The 14,846-nt window shown below is 36.6% G+C and overlaps 1 protein-coding gene across 2 annotated transcripts in view; it reads left to right on the top strand.

The window, feature by feature from the left end:
* Mdh1b (malate dehydrogenase 1B) overlaps window positions 1-14,846 on the top strand; it is a 38,369-nt gene that overhangs the window by 18,932 nt on the left and 4,591 nt on the right. For both annotated transcript variants that reach the window (XM_004851155.3, XM_087206236.1), the window contains one exon: window positions 2,671-2,748. In XM_004851155.3, coding sequence (XP_004851212.1) covers window positions 2,671-2,748 — 78 coding nt within the window. The remainder of the gene's footprint in view (window positions 1-2,670; window positions 2,749-14,846) is intronic.

Consider the following 14,846-nt stretch of genomic DNA (forward strand, 5'->3'; position numbering starts at 1 on the left):
CAGCTCAGGAATGAGAAGGAAAGGGAGCTGTGCTGGGAGACTGAGGCCTGGGGAGAGAAGGGAAGAACTTGAGGCAGGAAAGCGTAGATCAGCTTCTTTGGAAAAACTCATGGACCTGAATCCTAAAGAGGCAGAGCTGAGGTAGAGCCATGAGGAGTACGTGTGAGAGCCGTAGAAGATTCTGGATTGAGAATGACACGATCCAGAGCAGCTGGCAGAGAAGTGCGTGAAAGAGGCAGTCAGAAGGGTAGGACCAGCCCCAGAAATTGACAGGCTGTGTGATTTGTTTGAAAAACACCCTTGAAGAGATGATTATACCCAGGACCAGAGGCAATCAAAATTTGAGAGATATCTAGGAGACATAATTATCAAGACCTGATGATGGGGTGGTGCTGGGGAGTCCCAAGGACTCAGGCTTCTTCTGGCTGAGCAAGTGGGTATATTCACTGATGGAGTAAATGGTAAAAGGACATTATCATGTGAAAAAGAGAGACGTGTGCATGTGTGCGTGTGTCTGTGTGTGTGTGTGTGTGTGTGTGTGTGTGTGTGTGGGTGGGACAGGAAGAGGCTGGTACCAGAGTACAGGAAGGATGAGTTTAGTTCTTACGTTCTGATTCTGAATACCTATGTGATGTTTAAAATATCAGACAGAAAGCTACATACTTCCTAAAGCTCAAAAAGATCTGGACAGCAGGTGTCAAGTTAAAAGTTATTGCCTTATAAACAGAAAAAAAGCTGTGAGCATGATGGAAATTGTGTAAGAGAAAATGAGAGAAGGAGGTCTGGAGGGCCTGCAGGAAGCTAGGCTAAAATGGTTATGTAGATGGGAGCAGCTGACAGAGGAGCATGTGACAGATAGGATAAGATCGGAGGTCACAGAAGTTGTAAAGGCAGAGAGTGTTTTAAGAATGATCTCAGCTGGGCATGAGGACAAGAAATGTCCTGATGACCACAGTGAGGAGCCTGGAGGAGAGGCTGAGTGGCCAGGGAAGGAAGGTTTCACTACTGGATCTCTCAGACCTATTGGATTTGGTTCTATGTGCATTATTCACATATCTCAAAATAAAATAGGTGGAGAGATATCTGGATGGATGTTAATGTTTAACAACTGAGAGAGAGGACAGAGGTAGAGGGGAGTGAGAAAGGTCCTCAAACCTGCAGCAAAACATGAGTTCCAGAGCACAGGATCAGCTTTAAACTAGAAGTATCTGTACTGCTGAGGATCAAGGGAAGCAGAAGAGATGATGGCTGCAGAGACACATAGGTATGTAGGATGGAAGAGTGCAAAATAAAACAGAAGGCCAGGTCTGGAGAGCGGAAGACCAGGGGAAAGGCTGAGGTTTAAAGGATCAAGGTGAAAGTGTGAAATGACTGTTAAGAGAAGGAAGATAAATGAACCAGAAAAAGCATAGAATTTTTTTTTTTAGAGCTGAGAGCTCAGTGGCAGTCACACTGTGAACTCCTGCTGACTCCACTGTATTGCTGAGAGATTCTTTGAGAAGATACTCAGCTTCCCGGATGTAGGAGTGGCACTCTACAATGCCTTATTTGTAGTAAACTCCCCAATGTTAGGGAATATTGCCACCCATGCAACGAGAATAAATACAATTAAAATAAGAGTAATACTCCTCTCCAATCCAACAAAAATCTGAGGTTTTCTATGCTGACTTTATTTGGAATAAATAGATGTTGAGGTGAGTTTGATCATCAGCACCAAATATAGGAATGGAAAATGAGTCCTGCTTTGCTACTTTACTTAGCATTTGGGGAGGAAGGAAGTGAAGCAGAGAAGTTGAGGGTAGTAGAAGAAGCAGATTAAATGATGAACTTTTAGGGTGTATGTTGCATAGAGAAGGAAAAATACAGAGAAATAAAAGAGCCCGCACTGGTACAGAAAGTATCTAACAACCACTATGGTGCAGACTCCAACCAATGGAAATAGCTGCTGCCTTTCAGAATGGACTGGTGAAAAGGACCTGCCAGAAGACAGAATAAAGGTAGAAGTGGAGAACAAAGAGGATTCAGTGAGGCCAAAGTACAGGCAGAAGGAGGAAGGGCAAAGGGACATTGAGATAAAGAGGGTGTGAGCAGAAGGCGGGGTCTGGAAATTTGGAGACTGATGGTTAGGTCACCAGGAGTGGGCCAAACAAAGCCTAGGGGTGGAAAGAAGGTAGAAGTGCAGGCAGAGAAGGCTATGTAGAAGTCCAATGGGAAGTTGCTTTAGTTAGTTAAACTTATTCTCATAAAAAAGCCATTTGGGTAACTTTGCATTTGGCAGACTAGAGCTACAATTCTTTTCATCGTAATGAGTTACAAAACTGTCATCCTAAATTTGACTCCATGGAGTGGTAGGTAACCCTAAGTTTCCCATCTATGTCTGCATTAAAGATATTTATGAAATAAATTGACCTGACCTATATGCTATGTTCTAATTAACAAAGGTCACCATATATATTATTGACCTTCACTCTGTTACTTTTATTCCCCCCACCAAAAAAAAAAACGCCACTGTGCAAGGAATTCCAAATTCAGAGCATTGAAAATAATCAGAGCATTGTAGCCTCTCACAGTTTGGAGATCTCTACTTAGTAATTTATTAATGAAATTAATCATGTATGAGCTTTGTTTAATCCCTTCAATTAATTTAATACCTAATTTCCTGGCTTTTAGAAACTGAAGTAGCCAAAAGAGATGAAGAAATTTTCTCCATCTCTGAAGATCACCAGGAAGAATGCAGACTTTCAAATGGTAGGTATACTCAAGTGAAAAAAACTGCCTTTTTAACCAAAAGATTAACATTACATTTCAAAGAAAGAAATTTAATCCTCCCTTAGCCATAAAATGGCTTATCTTGTACTCAAAAAATTATATTTAAAATATACTTAAGTCTTTGAAGGAAATGACCAGATTTTTTTTAGTATCTTCTGTGTCCTGGTTTCTGTGAGAGATCTTGGGGAACACATTAAGGGAATAATGGCCACACACACTATCTAGGAGAAAGCAACCAAGAGACTATGAAATGCCAAAATACATGATCAATTAAAAAGCATAATAAAATAGAACAACAAGGTAGATCAAAAGGTAAAGAAGTGTACAATAAGCAATCTAAAAACTCACAAGGAAAGGAAAGACTCTTTAATGTAGAAAGGAGAAAGCAATCATTCCTTCAAATCTGCCTGGAACCTAAGATGACTAAAGATAAATAAATAAATATTTATTCAGAAACTGTGCTCATTCAGTTAGGCAAGAAAAAAAAGTTTAGAGATCTGTATAGCAATGTGTACATAATTGACAACACTCTATCCTTAAAAATGTAAGAAGGTAAATTTCATACTATAGGAATCTTACCATCAAAACCCTGCAAGGTACTAGGGACATAAAAATAAATCAGGATGGCTCCTGCCCTCAAAAGTACTTGCCATCTAGCATGAGAAATAGCAAAGCAAAGATAAAATTGCTCTACTAAGAGATATCTTAGTTTGTTCAGGCTGCTATAAGAAAATACCATAAACCAAGTGGTTTATAAACAACAAATTTATTTCTTAACAGCTATGGAGGCTAGGAAGTCCAAGATCAAGGCACTGTTTTATAAGGACACAATTCCATTCGTAAGAGCAGAGCCCTCCTCATCTAATCTCCTCCCACAGGCCCATCCTCTTAGCATAGTTACACTGCTGTGTAGATTTCAGCCTATGAATTCGGGTAGAAGGGTGACACAAACATTTGGACCCTGGCAAGAGGTTGGTGCTATGATAGAAAGAGGTCCAGGGTATAATGTGAGTATGTAGCTATCTCCTAACAGGCTTTCCAGGAGAGATGACATGGAAATTGGTTCTGGAAGGATGAGGGATGATTCATAATTAAGAGAAAAGAAAGTATGAAAATGCACAGGAAGGAGATTGTGAAAGGTCACCCATTATAGGGAAAAGAACATGGAAAAGGAGATAGTTTAGGAAATAAAGGCATATCGAGATATACAAAACTGGGGCAGTAAAAAAAAATGGTTTTCAGAAGACAAGTAGTGCAGCTAGGACACAAACAGGGAGTAGAACTGGGGAGGGAGGTTGGGGCCCTGTGTTGTCTGGCTGTGTGATTGCCAGTATGTCTGGTGGATGGCGGGACAAAGCTGAAACAGATGGGGTCGGCACTACAGAGCTAATCAGGATGGAACATTAGCCCTACGGATGACTATGGCACACCCCGGTCATTGCCCAGATAATCTTGGTGAACTCAGTCCCAGCCTGAATAGATCTCTTAAGAGGCCTAGTTAGCTAGACTGCTTCTTTAGGTATCTGATTAGTAGCCCTTTATTCCTATTGAGCCACTAAAGACCTTGTCAGAGAACTGAGAAAAACCATAAGATCGTTTATGAGGAACTTGACCAGATGTATGAATAGAAGCCAAGTTGCAGAGTATATATTCCCTAGAATACTGAAAATTTAAGCTGTTATTTAAAATTGTAGATACTTAAACCTCCTAAGTTACATTCTTGTGCAGACTAACATATTTTAATCATGATAAGGCAGAGAAATGGCATTGATTTCAGGCTGTTGTGAAGACCATTTGTTGAATGGGACTTGAAATCAAATATAATTTATTACAGTGCTTTCCATATTATGAAAACAATGTCCGTAACTTTACATGCATTATAAATGGATGCACATTGAGGTCATACTCTTAAGTGAAATAAATAGGACACACATGTGCAAATACCAAATAGTTTCTCTGGTGTGAGTAACTGAATGTGTAAATAAAGACTAAAATATATAATAGGTAATGTGAAATAGGAAGAAAAAAGGCAAAGAGGAAGAGGAAGTGGGAGGGGTAGGGGAAAGGAAAGAAGGGAATGGAATTAATATGAGAAAATGAAAAAATGGAAACAGTCTTTGTAAATAGGGAGGGGAGGAGGGGTTGAAGGGAGGGCAGGGGAATGGGGAAAAAATAAGAATCAAGAGAGATTACATAAAGGTACAAATTTCCAATGATGAATGTCATTATATTGTATACCTAAAATGTACCAACAGAATTAATTTTTTAAAATTTTACGTGCATTATAAAAACACTAGTGATTAAATCACTAGCATTTTGCTCAGTGAAATATTATTAAATTGATAAGAAAAGAGTAAGATGTGATCCCATTTGTTGATTCTTTGTATTATTTTCTGTGTGATCCAGGTTTTTTTCATAAAGTCTTTGCTTACACCTATATCTTCAAGAGTGCTATCTAGTCTATCTTCCAATAGGTTTAGGGTTTTTATTTTAATATTTAGGTCTTTGATCCATTTCAATTTTAATTTAGTGAGTGGGGAGAGATATGGGTCTAGATTTAATCTGCCTGTGGAAAGGCAGTTTTTCCAATACCACTTATTAAAGAAGTTATCTTTCTTCCAGTGAAGGTGTTTGGCCCATTTGTCAAAGAATAAGGTGACTGAGTGTATTTGGAGTTGTTTGTGCATCTTTGAATCAGCTCTGTTTCTTTGCCAATACCATGCTACTTTTATCATAGTAGCTTTGTAGTATAATTTCAAGTCATGGATTGTGATGCCTATTCCCTTGCCTTTGTTGCCCAGGATTGCTTTTGCTATTCTAGGTATCTTCTGGCTCTAAATGAATTTTAGGATTGTTTTTCCTAATTCTGTGAGGTATGCTGTTGGTGTTTTTATTGGGATTGCATTAAATCTGTGTAGTAATTTTGTAAGTATGGCCATTTTCACTATATTGGTTCTTCCTACCCAAGAACAAGTGATATCTTTCCATTTTCAGATAGCTTTTTTGATCTTTTTTTTCAAAGTACTGTAGTTTTCAATGTAAAGGTCCTTTGCCTTTTTTATTAGATTGATCCCTATTTTATTTTTTCCCAATGCTATTGTGAAGGTCGTGAAGGTTGTTGATTTTGTATCCAGCTATGCTACTGAATTTGCTTATTAAATCTAGAAGTCTTTGGTGGAGTTCTGGGGGTCTTGTGTGTAGAATATCATTTCATATGCAAATAATAATAATTTAACTTCTTCTTTTCCTATCATTATTCATTTTACTTATTTCTCTTATCTAATTACTCTGGCTAATGTTTCCAGAACTATAGAGAATAGAACAGTGATAGTCAAAATCCTTGTCTTGTTCCTGATTTTGGAGTGAAAGTTTCCAAATTTTGTCCATTTAGTATGATGTTGGCTGTTGGTTTGTCATAAATGGCTTTTTCAGGTTGAGATAAAGACATCTATCTACTCCAGTTTTCTGTAGGGTTTGTGTCATGCATGAGTGTTGGACTTTATCAAATGCTTTTTCTGTGTCTATTGAGTTGATTATGTGGTTTTTGTCCTTGGTTCTGTTGATATGGTATATTAAATTTATTGATTTGCATATATTGAACCATCTCTACATCCCTGAAATGAATCCTACTTGGTCATGGTGTATAATCTTCTTGATGATTTGCTTCATTCTTTTTGCCAGTATCTTATTGAGGATTTTTGCATCTATGTTCATTAGGGAAGTTGGCTTGTAGTTTTCTTTTTTGGTTGGGTCCTTCTCCAGTTTTGGTATTAGGGTAATGCTTCCTTCCAGGAATGATTTTGGGAGTTTTGCTTCCCTTTCAGTTTCATTAAGGAGTATGAGGAATAGTGGCATTAGCTCTTCTCTAAATTTCTTGTACAATTTAGCAGTGAATCCATCAGAACCTGGCCTTTTCTTTATTGGTAGGTTTTTAATTACATCTTCAACTTCATTGACTGATATTGGGTTACTTAGAATTTTTATAAATTTTATCTTCTTGATTCAGCTGCTGGTAATTCATATGTGTCTAGGAATCTGTCCATTCTGTGTTTTTTATCTTACTTGAATGTAGGTTCTCTAAGTAGGTATCAGTGATTTTCTGGATTTATGCAGGATTTGTTGTGATTTCATCCTTTCATTCTTAATTGCATGGATTTGAGTCTTTTCTTTCCTTTTTTTAATAAGGTTGCCTAAGGGTTTGTCAATTTTACTTAATCTTTCAAAGAACCAACTCTTCAATTCATTGATCCTTTGTATTGTTTTCTTAGTCTCAATTGCATTATATTTTGCTCTGAGGTTTTGCACAGCAAAAGATACCAACAGAGTGAAGAGATAACCTACAGAGTGGGAAAAATTTTTCCCAGCTGTTCCTCAGACAAAGAGCTAACACTTAGAATATATAAAGAACTCAAAAAAAAAATCAGACCTCCATAATTTAAAGACCAAATCCAAAAATGGCCATCTAAAATGAATAGACACTTTTCAAATGAAGTAGAAACAGCAAATAAATATATGAAAAAATGTTCAACATCACTGGTCTTTCAAGAGATGCAAATAAAACAATGCTGAGATTCCTTCTCCTGAGAGAATGGCTATTATGAAGAAATCAACCAATAACAAATGCTGGTGGGGCTGTGGAGAAAAAGGAACCCTTCTCCACTCTTGATGGGAGTGTAGACTGGTACAAACACTGTGGAAATCAGTGTGGAGGTTCCTCAACGAACTATGTCTAGAGGTTCCATTTCACCCAGCTATTCCCCTTCTTGGTATCTTCCCAAAAGAATTAAAAGCATCATACCACAGTGATATATGCACATCCATGTTTGTAGTAGCACAATTTGTAATAGCCAAATCTTGAAAACACCCAAACTATTCATCAGCCAATGAATGGATAAAGATGTGGTAGTTTTATAGAGAAAGCAATCCAAAAATTCATTTGGAAAAGAAGATCTAGAATAGCAAAAGCAATTCTAGGCAACAGAGACATAGAAAGGGGGTATCACAACCCCCAACTTGAAACTATACTGCAAAGCCACTGTGATGAAAACAGCATGGTACTGGCAAAGAAACAGACCTGAGGGTCAGTGGAACAGATTAGAAGATGCAGAAATAACTCCAGACATACTCAGCTACCTCATCTTTGACAAAGGAGCCAACATCCTCACTGGAGGAAAGATAGCCTCTTTAATAAATGGTGTTGGAAAAACTGGATTTCAACCTGCCAAAGATTAAAACTAGACACCTATCTTTCACCATGCACTAAACTAAAATCAAAGTGGATTAAAGATCTAAATATTAAAACAGAAACACTAAACTTGCTGGAAGATAAGTTAGGTAGAACTCTCGAAGACATTGGCATAGGAAAAGACTTTATGAGCAAATCCTCAGTAGCACGGGAACTAACACAAAAAATCAACAAGTGGAATCTCATCTTTTTAAAAAGCTTCTGCACTGCAAGAGAAACCACCAACAGAGCTAAAAGACAGCCTACAATGTGAGAAAAAAAATTTTACCAGCTGTTCCTCAGATCTGCTATCTAGACTATATAAAGAATTCAAAAAAAATCAAACCCCCACAAATATAAAGACCCAATTCAAAAATGGGCATCTGAAATGAACAGACATTTCTCAGACAAAGAAGTAGAGATAGCAAATAAACTTATGAAAAAATGTTCAACATCACTGGTCATTAGAGAAATACAGATGAAAACAACACTGAGATTCCACCTCACCCCAGAAAGAATGGCTGCTATCAAGAAATCAACCAATAACAAATGCTGGTGGGGTTGTGGGGAGAAAGGAACTCTTCTCCATTGTTGGTGGGCGTGCAGACTGGTGCAACCACTGGGGAGACCAATATGGAGATACCTCAGAAAACTAGTATTAGAGGTCCATTTGACCCAGCTATCCCTCTGCTGGGTATCTTCCCAAAAGAATTAAAAGAATCATACCACAGTGATATATGCACACCCATGTTTATAGTGGTACAGTTTATAATAGCTAAAATGTGGAAACAGCCTGATTACCCATCAACTGGAGACTGGATAAAAAAGTGGTTTTTTAAAAAATGAAATGGAGTACAACTCAGCCATAAAGAATGAGAAACTAGAGACATTTATAGCTAAATAAATGCACATTGAGGCCATACTCTTAAGTGAAATAAATAGGACACACATGTGTAAATGCCAAATAGTTTCTCTGATGTGAAAAATTAGAAGTGTAAATAAGGATCAAAATGTATAATTGATAATGTGAAATAGGAAGAAAAGGTCTAAAGATGTAAGGAAAGTGGGAGAGGTAGGGGAAAGGAAATAAAGGAAAAGAAAAAATATGAGAAAAAATAGAAACAAAGTCTTTGTAAATAGGGAAGGGTGGAGGGGGTGAAGGGAGGGGAGGGGAATGGGGAAAAAATAAGAACCAAGATACATCATGTAAAGGTACAAGATCCCAATGATGAATGTAACTATTGTATACCTAAAATGTACTAATAAACTTAATGAAAATATATATATATATATAAAAGATGTGGTAGTTTTATACAATAGAATACTACTCAACTATGAAGAATGAATGATAAACTTGAGGCATTAATAGGTGAATGGATGCACATTGAGATCATACTCTTAAGTGAAATAAATCAGACACTTATGTTTAAATACTGCATTGTTTCTCTGTTGTGAGAAGCCAAAATTGTAAATAAGGACCAAAATGTATAATAGGTATTGGAAAATGGGTAGAAAATGTTCAAATTGGAAGAGGAACAACAGAGCAGGGAGAGGAAAAAGAAGGAAGGGAAAAGAAAATAGGAGTAGCCCGTGAGCACAGAGGAGGTGAGCTGCTCCAGGGCACAAGAAGAGGCTTCCGGGCCACTGTACCCCCCACAAGCACAGAGGAGGTGAGCCACTCCCAGCACACAAGAGGAGGCTTCTGGGCCGCCGTACCCACCCCGAGCACTGAGGTGAGCCGCACAGGTGCCAGCAGCACCTCCCCCCGACCCCTGTTGAAATGAGAAAACACATAAACAAGTTTCAAAACCAGACTTCCAGATCACCTAAAACAACCCCAAAGGGAAATGAGATGGAACATTGTGATACTCAACCACCTGGACTCCCTGAACTGGCAACAAAAGAAGATCTGGAAAAAATGAAATAAGAAATAATTTCTCAGATAACAACAGAGATTGTGCCAATAGTGCAAGATGTGATTAATAAATCTAGAGATGACACAGATTAAAAAATAGAGGAGCTGAAGAACATGGTGGAATCCCAACATAGGAAACAAATGGAATCCATAAAACAGATGCAAACAGATTTCCAGGAGATTAAAAACTCCATTGAAAGTCTACACAGCAGAGTGAGCCAATTTGAGGACACAATTTCAGATATAGCAGATAAGATTGCAATTAGTGACCAGGAAAAGAAAAATTGCTTTAAAATTGTAAGGAACCATGAGAAATCAATCCAGCAGCTGCTAGATGATCCAAAGAAGAATAACATAGGACTGATTGGAGTCAATGAAGAAACAGGAGAGAGTGCAGATGACATAAAAATCTGTTCACAGAAATGATGTCAGAAAACTTCCGAAGCAGGGGAAAAGAACTTGACATACATATAAGGGACGCATATAGGACTCCAAGTAGCTGTGATCAAAAAAAAGTCTACACCTAGGCATATAATTGTTAAGATTCCAGAAACCCAACAGAAGAACAAAATTCTACAAGCAGTGAGAGAAAAGAAACAAATCACATACAAAGGAAAGCCCATCAGAATCACATCAGACTTCTCAATGCAAACCCTCAAGGCAAGAAGAGCTTGGAATGATGTATTTCAAGCCCTAAAAGAAAACAACTTCCAACCCAGATTGATGTACTCTGCAAAATTATCTTTGAAAATCGATGGAGAAATAAGATACTTTCATGACAAAAAGCACCTTAGGAACTTCATGAATACCAAACCAGTACTCCAAAAAATTTTAGACAATATCCTAGGAAAAGACAACAAGGATCACAACCCCAGGAAACCCAGCAAAATGAATCCATTGGGCATGACCAGAAATTAAAAGCAAAGGGGGAAAATCCAACAAACAGAAAAAGTCATGATAATGATAAAACAATATGTACGAGTTATAACCATCAATGTTAATAGTCTCAAATCACCAATCAAAAGAAATAGACTGGCAGAATGGGTCAAGAAGGAAGATCCAGCAGTATGCTGCATACAAGAAACACAGTTAATTCAAAAAGAAACTCATAGTCTGAAAGTTAAAGGGTGGATAACAATACTCCATGTGACAGGAACTCAAAAAAAAAAAAAAAAACAAAACAGGAGTAGCTATCCTCTTTACAGATCAAGTGGATTTCAAATGAAAATCTGAAACACTCTGGTACCAGGAATTTCAGATAAGGGATAGTCAACTTGCATGTACAAATCCATTGTGAACATGTGTTTTCATTCCTCTCAAGTAAAAACTCAAGAACAGGACTCTTGGTTCTTAACAGTAATACAAGAAATTTCTATATTGTTTTCCGCAATGGTTTGTCATTTTAAATTCACATTAGCAGTATTAGAAAGTTCTAACTGGTTCATACCTAAGCTGACATTTGTTCTTTTAAAACTTTTAAATTCATGTCTCTAATGAGTGTATAATTCAATCTTGTTATTGTACTGATTAGTATTTTTCTGATTTTAGTGTTGCACACCTTTCCTTGTGCCATAGTGGCTATCTATCATCTTCTTGTGTCTACTTTTAATTGAGTTGTCCATTAATGAGCTGTGTTCTTCATATGTTCTGGTCATAGGTTATATGTGTTATAACTATGGCCTGTTTAAGGACTACTTTTCATTTTCTTAATGATGTCATTTAAAGTTCAAATTTTGATGGAACCTCATTTATCAATTTTTTTCTTTTACACATCATGTTTTTTATGTCCTAGGAAATTCTTGCCTACCCTAAATTCATGAACATTTTCCCTTATAATTTCTTCTTAAAGTTTTATACTTTTAGGCTTTCATATTTAGGTTCGTAGATCCTTTCAAGTTATTTTTATGTATGGAAATAAAGGGTTGAGGTTAATTTTTTATATACGGATACCAGGTGTTCTAGTGCCACTTGCTGAAAACATTATCTTTTCCTCTGCTCTTGAATTGAGTTTATGGTCTATAAAATACTGCTGTTAAATAATCTTTCAAAACTCAGTGGACCATATATGTGTGGTTCTATTTCTAGATTCTCTGTTTTATTCCAATGATCTATATGTCTTTCCTTACACCAACACTGCCTTGATTACTGTAGCTTTAGAGGAAGTCTTAAAATTAGGTACTAAACGTCTTCCAACACTTTTTTTTTCTTTTTCTTTTTACTTTTCTAGGCCATTTGTACTCCTACATAACTTTTAAATTCAATATCCAATTCTTCATTTATAGCAAGTATACATAGACCTGAATTTTTATATATATCTTGTGTTTTGTAATCCTGCTAAATTCAAATACAAGCTCTAGGGTCTCCTAGAGATTTCTTAGTATTCCATCTACATATAAAGATTGTACTTCTACCTTGCCAATCCTATCCTAATTGTGTCATTTTTTCCCCCATTAACTTTATTGGTACATTTTAGGCATACAATACAGTTACAACCATCATTGGGATCCTGTACCATTACATGAGTCTCTTGGTTCTTATTTTTTTTCCCCTTCCCTTGCCCTCCGTTCACCCCCTCCACCCTTCCCTATTTGCAAAGACCATGTATCCTTTTTTTTCCTCTTCTCACATTTGTTCCTTTCCCTTTTTTCTGTTCCCCTACCCCTCCCAATTCCCCTGCTCTTTCAGACCTTTTCTTCCTGTTATACAATATCAGTTATACATTTTTTAAATTACAATATTGAGATCTAGGAGACATTACCACAGATTTTACAGAATTTAAAAGGATATAGAAAGCACATTACAAAAATCTTTTTTGGAAATAAATTTGACAACTTCTAAGAAGAAACTTAGAAGACAAATTAATGACACTAACTCTGGAGGAAATATAAAATTTGAATAGCACCTATTAAAGAAAGTATATTCCTAGCTTGAAAACCTACCTATATGACAGCAGCAGGCTCATACACATTTTAACTGATAAATTATATCAAACAATTAAAGCAGAAAAAAGAAGGAACACTTCTCCCCTCATTTTAGGAAATCAACATTGTCCTAATCCTAAAACTGGATAAAGATAATAGAAGAAAAAAGTATGAACATAGATAGAAATTTGTTTAACAAAACAAACTCTTAGAAGTCAGATCTGGCAGTATGTAGAAAGTGGTTTTGTTATAGGGATGGCAGTGTTGGTTCAGCATTGGAAGATCCACCCCCAAACGTCATCATTTTAACAGAGGAAAGGAAAAAGCCATATGATCCTGTCACTAGTTGGAGAAAAAGTATTGGACTAAATTCTACAACTGTTCATGGTAAAAGCTATCAGGAGACTAGAAGTAGAACAGAACCTTCTCAACAGATCAAAGACGTGTACTCCATACTTCCAACAAAAACTCCTTCTATGAATGGAGACGAAACAATGCTTTCTCCCTAAAGTGGGGAACAAGGGCATATATGCCTACTCTTCATCTGTCCATTAGACTTTGAAACATAGGTCTAAACCAAAAGAGTCTGACAATAAAATGACAGAACTAGGATAGGATTGGCATGGCAGAAGCAAAATCTTTATATGTAAATGAAATGATCATCTACAGAGAAAATACTAAGAAATCTCTAGGAGCCCCTAGAACTTGTACTTGAATTTAGCAGGATTAGAAAACATAAGGTATATATTAAAATTCAGGTCTGTGTATACTTGCTATAAATGAAGAATTGGATATTGAAATTTTAAAGTTATGTAGGAGTACAAAGGACCCAGAAAAGCCAAAACAAAAACAAAAACAGTGTTGGAAGATGTTTAGCACCCAATTTTAAGACTTCTTCTAAAGCTACAGTAATCAAGGCAGTGTTGGTGTAAGGAAAGACATATAGATCATTGGAATAAAACAGAGAATCGAGAAATAGAAACACACATATATGGTCCACTGAGTTTTGAAAGATTATTTAACCTTAGCATTTTATAGAATATAAACGTGATTCAAGAGCCGAGGAAGAGATAGTGTCTTCAGCAAATGACACTAGAACACCTGGTATCCATACATAAAAAATTAACCTCAACCCTTTTTTTCCATACATGAAAATAACTTGAAGGGATCTATGAACCTAAATAAGAAAGCCTAAAAGTATAAAACTTTAAGAAGAAATTATAAGGGAAAATATTTATGAATTCAAGGTAGGCAAGAACTGCCTAGGATACAAAAACCATGATGTATAAAAGAAAAAAAATTGATGAGATTCCATCAAAATTTAGAACTTTAAATGGCATCATTAAAATGAAAAGTCGTCCTTAAACTGACCGTATTTACAATGCATATAACCTATGAGCAAAATACATAAAGAATTCTTAGAGCTCATTAATAGACAACCCAATTAAAATGTAGACATAAGAAGATGATAAATAGCCAGTATAGCACAAGGAATGGTGTGCAATTCTAGAATCAGAAAAATACTAATCAGTACAATCACAAGATTGAATTATACACTCATTAGGGAGATGAAGTCAAAAGTTTTAAAAGCCTTGTCATGACTTTTTCTTTTTGTTGGATTCTCCCCCTTTGTGTTTAATTTGTCATGACCAACGAATTCATTCTGCTGGGTTTCCTGGGGTTGTGATCCTCATTGTCTTTTCCTAGGGTATTGTCTAAAATTTTTTGGATTGCCGGTTTGGTATTCATGAAGTTCCTGAGGTGCTCTTTATCATGAAAGTATCTTATTTCTCCATCAATTTTGAAAGATAGTTTTCCAGGGTACATCAATCTGGTTAGAGGCTGTTTTCCTTTAGGGCTTGAAATACATCACTCCAAGCTCTTCTTGCCTTGAGGGTTTGCATTGAGAAGTCTGATGTGATTCTGATGGGCTTTCCTTTGTATGTGCTTTGTTTCTTTTCTCTCACTGCTTGTAGAATTTTATTCTTCTGTTGGATTTCTGGAATCCTAACTATTA

This window comes from Heterocephalus glaber, unplaced genomic scaffold, assembly GCF_053883595.1.
Source record: "Heterocephalus glaber isolate CG9 unplaced genomic scaffold, H.glaber_assembly_v1.0 deba00000621, whole genome shotgun sequence".
Lineage (NCBI taxonomy): Eukaryota > Metazoa > Chordata > Mammalia > Rodentia > Bathyergidae > Heterocephalus > Heterocephalus glaber.